The sequence below is a fragment of the Magnolia sinica genome, chromosome 12 (genome assembly GCF_029962835.1).
Source record: "Magnolia sinica isolate HGM2019 chromosome 12, MsV1, whole genome shotgun sequence".
Taxonomy (NCBI): Eukaryota; Viridiplantae; Streptophyta; class Magnoliopsida; order Magnoliales; family Magnoliaceae; genus Magnolia; species Magnolia sinica.
The window spans coordinates 80816209-80831426 of record NC_080584.1 but is presented as its reverse complement, the minus strand read 5'-3'; the positions used below and the strand labels follow the sequence as shown (position 1 = coordinate 80831426).

General features: G+C 39.8%; 1 protein-coding gene across 1 annotated transcript; it reads left to right on the top strand.

The window, feature by feature from the left end:
- The first annotated feature begins 1476 nt into the window (after window positions 1–1476).
- On the top strand, window positions 1477–13785 carry LOC131221872 (protein THYLAKOID FORMATION1, chloroplastic). The gene is made up of 5 exons (XM_058217171.1): window positions 1477–1818; window positions 5642–5909; window positions 9709–9925; window positions 10899–11014; window positions 13378–13785. The coding sequence occupies exons 1-5, from the start codon at window positions 1620–1622 to the stop codon at window positions 13469–13471; spliced, it is 894 nt and encodes a 297-aa protein (XP_058073154.1). The 5' UTR covers window positions 1477–1619; the 3' UTR covers window positions 13472–13785.
- The last annotated feature ends 1433 nt before the right edge of the window (window positions 13786–15218 follow it).

Sequence of the window (15218 nt, the reverse complement as noted above, 5' to 3'; positions counted from 1 at the left end):
TATGGTCAATGACTATAATAGTGAAAGAACTAAATAATGGGATGTGACTTAGCTGCGGCGTAGAACCATCGAATGGTGGGTGGTACCCTGACTACGAGGTCCACCTCGATATATGTATTGTTTATCCACGCCATCCATCTATTTTTTCGGCTTATTTTAGAGTATGATCCAAAAAATGAAGAAGATACAAATCTCAATGCAAACTACGCTATATGAAACAATGGTTATTAAATGCCCACCATTAAAAACTTCCTAGGGCCCATTGCAACATTTATTTATCAAATAACATGTTGATAAGGTCACACATTTATGGACCAAGGGAAAACATAAATCTCAACTTGATCCAAAACTTTTCTAGCTTACAAAAAGTTTTAATGGTCAATGACCATTGTTTTCTGCAGTATGGTCCACTCAAAATTTGCATTTAATTTATTTTGGGTTTATGTTTTAAAATAAGCTGACAAAATAGATGGATCACCTTAGATATACAATGCATACATTGAGGTCATGCTCCCACACCCACATTACTGGTTTGAGGTTGAACCTAAGTTGCATCTTAAGCCATGTATAAATGTATCGATAAGGTATTCTAATAAACTTATATCACACTATAGTAGAGTATCATAATTATGTGTATATCTTAAATAAAATCTTATTTGATTGAAAGGGAGGCTTGGATGCTAACTTCCTTGTCATTGAGTAACAGTGAGTTCCTTGTGGGAGTAAGAAAGAGTTCCTTGAAGGAGTTTCCTTCCTTCTCCATCTCATCCGTCGTATGCACGCCCGTATGTCACGTTGGCAACATGAAAATATCCGTCCATCAAATGGTTAAGATAATCATATATTTATGTTCTAGATTGTCCTATCCATAACACGCCCCCACAATCTGGACGGTCCGGATTGTCCTATAAATACCTCTCAAGAACAGTGGACACGTACATCAATATCATCCAATCAGTCTCAACTGACGTAAAGACAAAAGGCCCACCTCACTAAGACGTGCAACGTGTCCATATCCTACCGGTTGTTTCTTCAGATTACCCAAATCTCACAGCCTTGCGCCACTGGATAACGAGTTCGTTTTCCTTCTGTCGCGACTCCTCATCCAGCGTCTGTCGCCACCGAATGCGGCCCACGTGATAAAATATTCCTATGATCTGAACCGTCCATATTCTACTTACTACTACCAATAATTTTTTTTTTCAATAATCACTATTCATAGATCATCTAGGCCTTTGATTTGTAGAGTGAATACGAACCATCAGAAATTTTCTTTCATTTTTATAAACAGTTAGAATCATCTGTTCGGATTAATTTTCATGTATCAGCGCATGTAGCATCTATTTACAAAATTCAACGTTTCGGATCATAAGATTATAGAGTATGTAGGCCCGATTAGATCACGACGGACGGTGGATTTAGAGACGCGACAGATGCAAAACGAACTAACGGATAAACTGAGAAGCTGCCTTTCGACCTCTCTTCTCTTCGGTCCAAAGAAGAAAAATGCGCTTTTCTGTGTTTTCTCTTCAACGATGAGAAACCGTATCTGAAATTACCAAAATACCCCTGAAATCTCTACCTGAAATACCCCTCTCCGTTTCTTCTCTTTGTCTCTGATGGCGGCAATTTCGTCCTTATCTGTTACAGCTTTAGGGCATGCTACCGAAAGGAAAGGATCGGCTTCTGTAGTCCACTCTCTCGCTTCCAATTTCGACGTTTTTCGGGTCCGTATCTGGTCCGCTTCCGACCCGATTTCCGTTCGGAGCCGGAATTCCAGCTCTCGTTTGGTCGTTCGATGTATGGCAGCTGCATACGGTAAGGTCTTTTTTTAAAAAAAAAATAATAATAAAATTCAAAAAAAATCTTTTTAAAAAAAAAAAAAAATTTTCTTTCAGGGTCATTTTGGTTTTTTTTTTTTTTTTTGAAATATTTGGATTTTAATTTGGAGAGGATAGTGGAGTGTTTGGGTGTGCGTGTGTGAACTTATGGCAGTGGGAGATTGTTTTGGTAGCCCGCCGCACCACCGGAATTGGTGGTCTCTCGCGGTGTCCTATTCTTTAGATGTGCTGTAAATGATGATCAGGACCGTTCACACTTTAGGCCTCATTGTATATAGACCTCCTACTAGAAATTGTGCCAATCAGACGGTCCTGATTGTCTGATCGGCGTCTCTTGATCAAACATTTTAAATCGAAAATGAGTGATAGTTGAATTTCACAAATAGCGTTGAGAACGTGGTTGGGATTGTGGCATTGGTGTAATTTTTGGAATAAAAAGCTATGATGCTCTGGTGGATTGTGATGGTTCATATGCATACACTCAGAATTTTGGTGGTCTGCTGCAATGTCCACTGTTTTAATGTATGCATATGATGAACTGCACCATCTGTTTTTTGGTCTTCGTTGTAGATGGCCCTCCTACTTGAGAATTTGCTGATCAGATAATCCTGATTGTCTGATCAGTGGCTTGCAATTGAACCGTAAAAATAGAAAAACACCAACTGTTAACATTCAACAGGAGAATTTGTGTTGATACAATGGGTCGGGATCGTGACATTGATTTAATTTTTGGGAATAACTTTGGTAGATTGTAATGGTTTGTAAGCATTCACTCAAAATTGTTTCACATGATGTACTTGTACCTCAATCTAAACCATCCAAATGACCAGCCCCACATAGTGAATTTGTGGATATCTAGTGGACAATTAAACTAGAAAAAAAAAAAAAAAAAAACAGCTTAGAGTTCAACAAGTGTCCATAAATAAAATGGCGCCCCCCACAGCTAATTCATGGACATCCAATGGATGATTAAAATAGAAGGAAAAAAAGCAGCTCAGAGTTCAACAGGTAAATGTCCATAATGAAATGTTTGGATCATTCAATCAATCTGGTTTAGTTCTATGACATATCTACTGTGGGTCCCACAGTTTGGGTGGTTTAATTTGAGTTGTGCCTCTTGTACAACTGAGGGCTCATTTTGGCAGCAGCGAATGGGAAGGATCTGTGCCTATTTGCTATTCTCTCTCTCTCTCTCTCTCTCTTTTTTTTTTTTGGGTAGTTTGGTAGCAAAGAATGTGAAGGATTTGGATATTAGAGGAATCAAAATCCCCCAAAAGAGCTCTTTTTGAAATCTCACCCTAAAGCTAATTTGCAAATTTCACTCAATTCCATAGGATTTAAAATCCATGCAATTCCACAGGATTTTACGTCTGTGTGGCCAAACGAGAACTGAGTGTGCCAAGAAATTTTAATCTCCTTACTCTAGCAGCAGTGGAGGGGATGAGAACACTAACTGCATTAAAAGCCTCATGATTTAGAGCCCATAAGCACAGGAAGCTTGGTTCTTAATATTGGTATCGGGAGGCATATCAGCCTGGCCAGAAAACATTATGATATGGGCATTGCGTATTGGTATCGGTCCATAGCAGATAATATCGCCCATATCGGTTTAAAAAAAAATTAACCAAAGAATTAATGAATATATATATATATATATATATATATATATATATATATATAGAGATATATATATATATATATATATATATAATATATTCATGAATCCATCTTCTTTTATTTTTTATTTTTTATTTTGTTGTATTTTGGACATGCAATACGGGTCAATTTTTTCGTATTGGGCCAATACGGTCCCGTATCGTGTATCGTCTTGTACCGATACGAATACAGTACAACTGTATCGGCCAATACTATGCCGATATTCAGATTTATGATAGAGAGGCTAGGATTCTCATAGCCACCTTCAACAACAACGGTTCCTCATTCTTGAATATTTTCCTGTTTCTCTCGAGTCATAGGATTCTAGCCCAACACGAGCATAAGGAGCTTCTAGATTCTTCCCATGAATCTCTACGGGCAGCTACCCCGCTTTGGAGGATGTCAATCAGCTTCCCTTTGATAGGCTAGTCAATACTATCCAAAACAGTCATACCGCAGTGCATGAGCCAAGGGGCATTGTATAAGGAGATGATTTGCTGATTCCTCATCCCTTTTACACATGACGAGCGTGTTGGGGGTGGACAGCCCTCTCCTTTCGAGCTGGTTGATTGTGAGATTCGTCCCTTTGTTGTTGTCCAAATGAAGGATGAAAATCACGCAATAGGGTATGAGAAAGTCACTGAAAATTGGATTGGCTGTGAATTAACCATAATTGGTCCACCGCCAAACCTTAGAGTCGGGTTCCTCATTCAAAACCTGCATGGCTCGAGGAGGTGCAAAAGATTCGTGAGACTAATGATCTCTACATCTTTGAGATTTCTCCTAGGGCTGTTTGGATTGGTGGAAATAAAAGAGTTGTTGATGAAAGCAAAACATCACATCTGAGGAAAACTACGGAAAAAAAGGTTTCTTTTTCTTTAGGTTGGAGAGTGGAAAAAGACATGGCCCTTTCTAACGAAATATGAAGAAAAGGTAATCGATTTCCTTAGTACTATTGTCTTTCGCAAATGCGGGCAGCCGTCAACATTTGAGGAAATTGATTTTCTTTTCCTCGATTACTTTTTGACCTCCACTGATCCAAAAAGCCCCTTCCACACCATTTTCCTGCCAACAGCCTTGACACAGTCCTCCACAAGAGCCTTGCAATGGATCACCACTCTAAATAGATGCAGAAATCTTGCTGCTAGCTTTCATTGCCTATCCATTCATTCATCTTGTGAAAAACAAACCTTGTCACCTCCATTTATTTTAAATCTGGTCCTCGTCTGAGAAGGACCCCCCACAATTGATTATTGTCCTCCATTTTGCATGCGGCTGTCCAAACCTGGGATTTTTTTACCGTGTTATTGCGTTTCAGGTTCCACCCTCCATTTTCCAGACCATACTTCTATGTGGTACTCTTCTCCATAGCGCCTTTTTTCTCGGTGTTGAATCTCCACTGCCACTTGCAGAGAAGTCTCCAGTTTCTCTCCCTGATTCTGCCAAGCCCAAAACCTCCTTCACCCATCGGCTTCTGAACATCTTCCCACCTTACCAGATGGAATTTCTTTCGCTCTTTGCGGCCTTGCCAGAGGAAATTTAGCTGGATTTTCTTGACTCTCTTGGCAACTGCTGGTAGGATTTTGAAGGGGTATAGGAAATAAAGGGGCGAGTTTGCTAATGCTGACTTAATCAAAGCAATACTGCCTCCTAGGAACAAGTAACCTTTCTTCCAGGAATCACACTCTGCCCGGGTCTCAAATAACTCCCCTAGTTTTTGTGTCATGATCCATCGACAATGGGGCCCATCAAATGAGTGGTTATTGGGGTCAGAACCATGAATTCGGGTGTTTTGGTTGGCAACCAATAATTTTCGAATCATAAAATCAAATTGATATTTTGTTAAATCCACCATCAAGTTGGCTGAGACCAACATAAGAAATTGCGTTGGGATGGATTTTATGACACCGACAATCAAGCATTACAGATATGTTTGGAAGCTCAATTGAATTGATTGCAATAATCCAATTCAATTAAGAAGAAATGATTGTACGTCTTCATGTGTTGAATTGGGTTACAGATGGAGTGGGACTTGCCTACTTTGGTTGTCTTTGCGATAGCAATCCAAATATCCAATTGAACTGAGCATCCAAACACAACCTAAAATTATATAAGAATATTCTTTGTTGGTTGGATATCTACAGAAACTCCCACTGTATCCGAAACAAAGTTGAATTTTCTCAAGTCCTACAAGCGGCCAATTCCAAGCATATACAATTCCGTATTGCAAGAGCTAATCGTTCAGCAGCATCTGATGAGGTATAAGAGGACATATCAGTACGATGCAGTCTTTGCTCTTGGTTTCGTCACTGTCTACGATCAGCTTATGGAAGGGTACCCAAGCAATGAAGACCGAGAGGCAATTTTCAAAGCGTATATACAGGCATTGCAGGAGAATCCCGAGCAATACAGGTTTTTTTTTTTTTTTTGAAATCTGATTTTAACCCAATTTTGTATTGGTTATGAATTACTTAAAATGGTGTTGAATCTTGAATTGAAATCTTTGGAAATGCAGTGAAGTGGTTCTTTTTAATCTTTGCATATTCTTTACTAGGCTATAACCATGGAGAATCAATCCTTGTTCCTAGAAGTTAGTATGTAATTATTATGTTTCTGAGATCATAGATTCGATCCCATCATAATAATCAAATTGAATACCTATAGCCATCTGCATTAGGGGTGACAATGGCCCCGACTGCCCGGCCTAGCCCTGTAGGGCCTATGTGGGCCCCTAAACTTGGCCTAGGGCAAGGCCGGGACTTGAAAGCTAGGCCTAGCGTCCAGGCCAGGCTCAGGCCAAATATGAATGGCTTGGTCCATTGGCCTGGTCCAATCATCAAGTGGGCCACCATTGTACCTCAAGAATGGATGGTTTAAAGACATGTGAGCTATTCCTATTCACCATACTGGATCTAGTCATGTTTCAACGACCCACTAATTATATGATGGGACTCATTGTAGATGAAGGATACTCAAAAGAATTCTTTAATTGGATTATTTCAAACAGTCGATCATTTAAATCTTCTTCTTCTTCTTTTTTTTCCTTATAACAAGGTCGGCCCAGTAGGGCCAAGACCTTTTCATGCCAAGGCCAGGCTAAGGCCACCCCGACCAGTCCCGAGTCTGGCCAATTGCCACCCCTAATCTGCATTTCCTGAGCAGATGTTATGTTAATGTTTGTTATTTATCACTTGAAAAATGTGAAGGTGATTCATGAGATAAGGTCTTCTTTGCGGCACATGAAAGCGAGATCTAGGCTGTTCATCAGGTGGGTGCTGCTGTGAACGTGTTCTGGCAAAAAATCTGGCCAGCTGATTTGTAAGGTGGGCCACGTGTACATTGAATATGGATGATTAGTGAGTTTTCCATAGCTTTCTGTTTTTGTAATAAATGTGTGGCTGGGCTACTGTGCAAACTGGCCTGATATTTGGGCCAGGGCGTGTTCTTGGTTGGGAGTGGCGGATGGATGACCTGGTTCTTGCACACATCTGGCAGGAATGCAGATCGTGTTTGAGTGAATCTCTTCAGCTGGCTCCTTTTATTTGCAAATATATATTCTGTTCACATTGAAATAACCTGTTCGATTGCTTGGGGCTTTGGAGATTTCTGATTTCTTTGTTCTGAACTGTCTTTGTTGATGCTCTCATGTATTGTTTTTGCTCTCAGCATGTAAAATGTGCTCTCCCAGCCTCATTAGTGTGAATCAACATTTAGGTCCTAATTACACAATGGCTATTTCCTTCACCTGGCATCTTGCTAAGTTTTCACAGAGGCACTTCTACCCTGTATAGGTTTTATGAAGATTGTGATTTGTTGATGAAAGAACACTGCATGAGCAATCTAGCTTAGTTGCACAATCCTTCTAACGAGGTGGCATTCACACTTCAGACTCATGATACTGCTCCCGCTTCCTACATATTACACTCGAAAACATTTTGAAACAGATGCTTCTCCACTCCTGCACCTGAATCTGTTGCCGATTTGCTTTACACCTTGTGCTACGATACATCGTAGTCGCTATAGTGTTTGATTTATTGATAAAGGACAATATAAGATCCTTATCGTTACTAGGAATATGACCAAAATACGGAAGTAGGGTGTTTGATTGATAATTAGGTAACTAGGAAGAAATTGTGGGAGTTTGATTGTGTGATGAAGGATGCTTCAATGGCATTGCTACCGCCAGGAGCAAGACTCAAAACAAAAGTGAGGAGTTTGATGCCCTGGTTTTAGTCAAGCTGTTAGGAAGGTATTCTCTTTGCATGAACAATCTAGACCCTCCAAAGTATCACTAACGAATCCAGGATCCCTCCAAAATATCCACCACTTTCTATATTCTTCAATATAAAAATATTCAACTCAGGGGCTTAATATCCTTCACCGAAAACCCCCCACAAAGATATCATGGGTTCTCCCTCTTTTCAGTAATCTTTGGGGAATCTGGAAAGAGAGAGAGAACAAGGTTTTCGAGGATAAGTTTGCTTCTAATGCAATTTTGAAAGGAACATCTCGGCCATGATCATTAATTGGTCTCTTGTAAGGCCTGACTTGGCCCTCCAGTCGTTATGTGGCCTTTTGGAGGATTGGTGATGAAGACATCATGTCACGTACACCCTTACGTATGTATCGGAGGAGGCGAGCCGCGCTGATTTCCCAGTGGCTAGGCGAGTACCCGTGATTGTGCTAAAGACCCCATGTGCATGTGCAAGCATCTAGAAGACCCCACATTGGGAAGATGCACATGGGTTGCTTTATGGAGTGATCCAGACCATTGGATCGGAGGGATGCGACGATCGGGCCATTGAATCGCATGGATCAAATGATCGGGTCATTGATCATTGATCGTCCACATGAATTTTAGGATTTAGTTTTTGATTATTTTATATTTTAACACATTATGAGTGTTTTAATTGATTTTATTTAGACTAGAGCTATTTTCATTAAAGTTTACAAGATGGGGATTTTTGTAATTTTTGAAACTTCTTGAATTTATAAAAAGAGGAGGGCGTGTGACCTCTCCCTCATTGAATTACATAATTTAAGAGAGAGAGAGAGAGAGAGAGAGAGAGAGAGAGAGAGAGAGAGAGAGACTCTTGCTTTTTTCTCTCATCTTCATGCGATTTGAAGATACTTCCATGCGATTTGGAAGGAAGATTGGTGCGGGGCTAATCTTCATCAACGGAAGTGCGATGTCTCCATCTATCCTCACACCATCTTCTTTTTTCTTTCCCATACATGTATTTTCTTCCGATTCTCAATTCTTCCATCCCAAATCTTCGTCTTCTCCCAAACCCAACTTTCCCATACCCATCCACAATCCAAACCCTAACCCTAAACCTAAATTTCCTACTTTTCCAAATTACCCAAACCTTAATTTTCACCCTAGGTTGTATTAGGTTTCCTATTTTGAAATAAACTATACCCTATGCTAATTGGATGTCCCTACATCCATTAAATCATAGTTTTTTTTTTTAATGATCTTGTGTTACGATGTTAGTAGCTTAGGTCAGGATTATGCATAATTTTCTTTTGATTTTCATGATATTTGTGATAAATATAGCAACATTTGTGTTTTTTGTTAAATATCTTAATTCGGTTATTTGATCTCACATGTTACTTAGTTCATGCATTGGTTCTGCATCAATTGGGATGAAGAATTTGGTGACTCATGCTCATGTTTTGTCAGTAGCAGGGTCCCTCGGTTTTTTCTGGTTTTCTTTTTTCTTAGGTTGTTGAGGAGAGTGTCACCTCCTGTGCTTGTATTGCACCCTCTTCACTTCTTGTGGTTTTAATGAAATTTAGTTATCTTTCAAAAAGAAAGGGCTGCTTTTTGGTGAAGATTGCAACAGAACCATTCTGGTCTTTCGCTTTTTCAGTATCCAATGCTCTGTTTGGAATTAAGTACCATGGAATACCTTGCTGTTACCCATACCAAATGGCTCCGAAAGAGAATTTAGTAAATTACAGTATAAAGGTTGAATATCCTTGTGTAAAGCAATTGGAGACTTGTGTTCTTGAGGTAGTGGCTTTTGTCTCGTGCCGGTGACCGATTGTTTGGCTACAAAAGATTGGATATTCTAGAAGTTCCGTAAAGCAATGACCATCCATTCATTCTCCTTAACATGTTACTTTTAAGAGCATTTATCAAGATCTCATGTAAATTCGCATGTCAAAGTATCTACATTCTCACAGCTGATTGTATTTACTACAGAATCGATGCGCAGAAGTTGGAAGAGTGGGCCCGCACTCAGAATGCAAGTTCATTGGTTGAGTTCTCATCTAGGGAAGGAGAAGTTGAGGGCATTTTGAAAGATATTTCCGAACGGGCTGGGGGTAAGGGGAGCTTCAGCTATAGCCGTTTCTTCGCAATCGGTCTATTTCGTCTTCTTGAGCTGGCAAATGCAACAGAGCCAACTATCTTAGAGAAGGTTAGCGTAGTGCTCATATTCACTTGGATGATGCACTAGTTCTTTGATTCTTCAGTGTTCATTACAAGTTGCAACACCACAATTCGTCTCTCCCTTGTGTGGTCTGTTGTCTGTTTTATCTCTACTATATATAATGCAAGTAGCGTTTGGACATTTTTTTCCCCTGCAAATAGTTGTATGAGAGGCTGATTTGCTAAGGACACGGAAAGGAATGAAAAGCAGGAGGCTATTTTTGTCATTACCAAAGTGTGGCTGCTCTCTGTTGTATGCTGGAGATTTTACCTGCATAAGGGCTTCAATGGCCTAGATTTTTGCCCCTGCAATTAGTAATGGAGAGGGGTGTTAATAAGTACTTTTAAGAGGGATACTTTAGTCTTTTCAATTCATTGATGAGAGTAGCCTGCTCCACTTCACTTCCTCTTTGCGTGCGGCCTGCAGCACATGTATTCATACCCTTCCTCAGTCTTTCTCCATTTTACTTTCCCCTCCTCTCTCCATATGTTTTATTTATTTATTGTTATTATTATTTTTTCTTTTATGTGATGCAATTCTTTTTTGTCCACATGTATCCCCATCTCATCCATTCTTTCGTAGAAGTTCTTTCAATTTTATAATTTTTATTTTAAGATTGTAACTTTTAAATATGGTTCTTTTTACTTCACCAATGCTCCCGAACTGCACACATCCATTTGTAAAGCAAGGTAATTTTTGGTAGTCGTGAAATTGTGGTTAGGGAGAGGCTAGATGAGCAGAATAACGATTTCAGGCCAGTTCGGGATCTGTTTTGCCATGCATTTCCAAATGCAGGGCTGTTTCAATCTCACATGGAGTGGATTAAAAATGTTTTCAATGGAAACATGGTTTGACCACACTTCTAAATGCTGTGTTAATGTAAAGTTCATTACTGAATCATGTCACGATTCCATTTATTGAAATAGAATTTGACATTTCGTGATTTCTTGCAACCCAACAGCTTTGTGCAGCATTAAACATAAACAAACGCAGCGTGGATAGAGACCTTGATGTGTATCGGAACCTTCTTTCCAAGTTGGTTCAAGCAAAGGAGCTCCTAAAGGAGTATGTTGATAGGTACGAACCACTTACTTTCTATGGCTACTTCCATTTTTCACTTTCATGGTAAAATATCTATATGGTTAATAGATAAGAGCTGCATATCCTTTATATATAGAGAAATGCTCCAATGCTTTTAGAGCACTATAAGTTGTAGTGCTCCTAGTTGCATCAGTTCATGTTGTTCAATTGATCGATCTGAGCTCTCCATTAAGTTCAACACATTTCATATGCTACCATGCCAAAATCACACTGATCGGATGATCTAATCCATTGTTTATTTCACCTTATTTTCTATAGCCATCCTTTTTCCAAGCCATGGATGGGGAGGTTATGGTAACCTGAACAAAGTGATGGTCCCCCCCCATATATATATAAAAAAAAAATAAAAAGAAAAAAGAAGAAGGTTTTATTGTGTAAATGATCAGGACTGTCCATATTTAAGGCCATCAATCAAATGTTAATACTTGTCATATTTGTGTGATGTTTTCAAGGCAGCCCATGAAACATGCGTTGGGCCTAATGAAGAGTCTAGATCTTGGTTTGATTGTGTAAATGATCAGGACTGTCCATATTTAAGGCCATCAATCAAATGTTAATACTTGTCATATTGTGTGATGTTTTCAAGGCAGCCCATGAAACATGCGTTGGGCCTAATGAAGAGTCTAGAGCTTGGTTTGAATGTGGACTGTTGTTGAATTTCTCTTCTTAAACATCTAACTGCAGATCACAAATAGAAATGCTACGATTGTCTTATCAAAGGTGGGCATAGTGCATCCGGGGTGTGGCACAATAGACCATGTTGATAAACATCATAAAGGCCTCTTACATGTGATGGGATGCAAAAACCATCTTAGCAGTGTTGCTATATGGAACCATATGCCCCACAGCTGTGCATCCTACAGTTTTGCTAACTATACATTTGCTGAGGCTCCATACCCAATAATCCTTCTTAGGCAGGGTTGTCGATGGGTATTTGTACCTGTGGGTACCGAATGGACCCAACCCAGTTTTAACAAGTGCTGGGTCCTATTTGTTGGACTCTTTAAGAAATCAGGTTCGGTTCAGGTCTCACCTTTTGGACCTGGTTACAGATTGGGTCTAGTCAGGTTCGGGTTGGGTCCATGTGATGGACCTAGTTGAAGTCAGGTTGGGTATGTTTGATGAACCTGGTTGAAGACGGATCTGTGTCGGGTCCATTTAACTTTGATAGTAACATTATATATGTTGATTATGCTAACAAAGGAAATGAGGTTTCCTAAGACACACACACACACGAAATACAACCTGTTTACTCACCACGTGGGAGTCAAAAGTGGCACGTGTGTGCGATGTAATCCATCCATCAAGTGGTCCATCCAGTTAAATGCTCTCATTTGTGATGTAGGCCTATGGCCCCCATAGGGCCGAACATGTATTGATTTTGGATTGCTAGATTTAGGACCTAAATGTCCAGGATAGCAATTTACTAGTAGAAAATATGGGGGCTGATTTGAAGATGTCATTGAAGATTTTGAGGATTGTGTCCTAGATTTGTTTTTATCATTATCAGGCATGTTGCCATCTTAGGTAGATTAGATTGATTTAAAATCAGTTAAGATTAATTTGAAATCAATCTAATAGTGGGGGATTTCATTAAAGATTCATAACAATTGTCTTAGTACCCATACCAGGCTAAGTGGGTTCATGGCTTGTCGTGTCCGAGTGAAGCCTCGTTCTTAAAGAATTGGACCTGATCAGGTTCACGTACCTATGGGGTCTTTGGACCTAGGGTTTGAGTTGGGTTCGGGACAAATTGGTGCAACCCAATTATCAATTCAATGAGATCTCAACACCAAAATCACAAAGAGATGGACAAGAGTGCACCCACAAGAATATTTGAGTAGAGAGTGAAATAATTTTATTGATATCATTCTTCCCTTACAATACTTAAAAAAACTCATGACTCGGAAAACGTTTGAGTGGGTTTTCTTAAGTATTGCAAGGGAAGAATGATATCTATAAGGTTATTTCTCGCTCTCTACTCAAATATTATTGTGGGTGCACTCTTGTCAATTTCTTTGCAATTCGGAGGATGTCTAGATCTCATTGAATCGATAACTCAAAACCTAGATCCAAAGACCCAATGAGTGCTCGAACCTGATCAGGGCCAGGTCTTCAAGAATGAGACCTGACCAGGACCTAGCACGACATGAACCCGCTTAGCCTGGGTATGGGTACTATAGGACCAGACCCAAACATCACCCATTGACAGCCCTACTCTCAAATTTATGTGACATGGAAATTGCATTTCTCAATTAGTGACAAACATCTTGATGGCATTCATACGAAAATCCCGTTTTACACTTTCAAAGGCTCACCTGGTTGGTTTTGACTTGCAGAGAAAAGAAGAAAAGGGAAGAACGTGTGGAATCTCAAAAGGCGAATGAGGCCCTCACAAAATGCATAAAAGTATTCCAACATGCAGGGCTTTAAGCTTTGCAAGCTCGTGGCTCCAAGTACTTTCTCCTTGGATCCTTAACCGAACGAGTCTCCCAGTTAGGGCTGCCACTAGGGTACAGTTAAAGTTATCAAGATGTACTATTTTGGAGTATGGGGATCTAAGACAAATCCATATGTGTTGAGCCTCTTTTTTTTTTGGTTTTTGTTTTCCTCCTCTCCTATAATTTTCAATTGTATTGTCAATGTTCTTATTCATCATCTGCAAAATGCACATGGATTGAGATTCTCCATAGTTACCTGTATTTTTGAATTTCAATGACCGGTGATGGCACTGCTTTCATTGGAGATGTTGTCCACACTCCATAACCATGGTTCTGTTCTGTTTGATATCGATGTTGAAATCTGGGCCATTTGGATGCAAGAAGAGAAGTGTGACAGACAAATTATCTAGTTGTGCTGCCTTGGATAGGCTACCGAGGTTATGCTGTCTTGGACTAGATATTCTGTTTGTTGCTTATCAAGCACCTTGGAATAGGGAGTTAATTGAGGAATTTAACACGTGGGGAGCTTAAGAAGGATAGCGGACCATGTGGCACCTCCGGTGGATTGTACGAACACATGACTTAGCAGGGCAATTTGAACTAGGGCTGAAAGTCGGGCAGGTTCAACCCGACAGACCCATGACTGACCCGACATTAGGTTGGGCTTGGGCAGGATGTATTGACTTCGGGCTGGGGCTGTACAAACACCAACCCGATAAAACTTGGGTCGGGCTTGGGCTGTACAAACACCAACCCGATAAAACTTGGGTCGGGCTTGGGTTGAGGTCTCGGGTTGCCCGACCCAACCTGAACCCGATCGATATATAAGTTATAAATTATAATTGAGTGTGGATCGTCTGTGTTGAAGGCATAAGAAATTTCCATGTCGTCGAGTTTCATTGGTCCATATCATTTCCCATGCCGTCGAGTTTCATTGGTCTATGTCATTTCTGATGACTCAAAGCAAACGAGATATGTTGGATTTCTCTCTACCAAATAGATAGTGCTACACAACATGACTTTTAAATGAGTAGTCTTATGTTTTAGTTTATTTGTTTAGAAAAAATGCAACATGACTTTTAAATGAGTGGTTGTCCTATATTTTAGTTTATTTGTTTAGAAAAAAATGAAGTTATTTACTATAAATAATTACATATATAATTAATAAAATCATAGGTACAAAAAATAAGACGTGTACTGAAAATATAATAGACTACTGTAATAACGAAAATATTAGCATGTATCGACCTGACCGAGCCCGCTTGGGTTGGGCTTGGGTTGAGAATTCCCAACCCAAGGTTGGGTTGGGTTGGGTTAGGGTTGAGGTATATGAACCTTGGGTTGGGGCTAGGGTTGAGCACCAACCCGCCCGACTTTCAGCACTAGTTTGAACATGGAGAATCCAATGTGTGAGACATTTGGTGCTTGTGATACACATGCATGGAATGTTGTGTTTCTATGTGCATTGAACTAGAGATATGCTTTTCCAATCTTTATTCGACCTTTTTCAAGATATGATTTATTGCACCTTTTATGGACATATCATCCCTACTTCCTTACTCGGAATGCATAAATGAGTCATACAAATCATGAATAACTTAACTACCTTCAGGGCTTATGTTGGACACAATTTTCTTGCATCCAAACAGCTCCATAGGGTCTTCATATTTTCTTGCATCTAAACAGCCCAATACAGTCTGTTTGTACCTTCTATATGGCACATGCGAGTTTCGTTATTA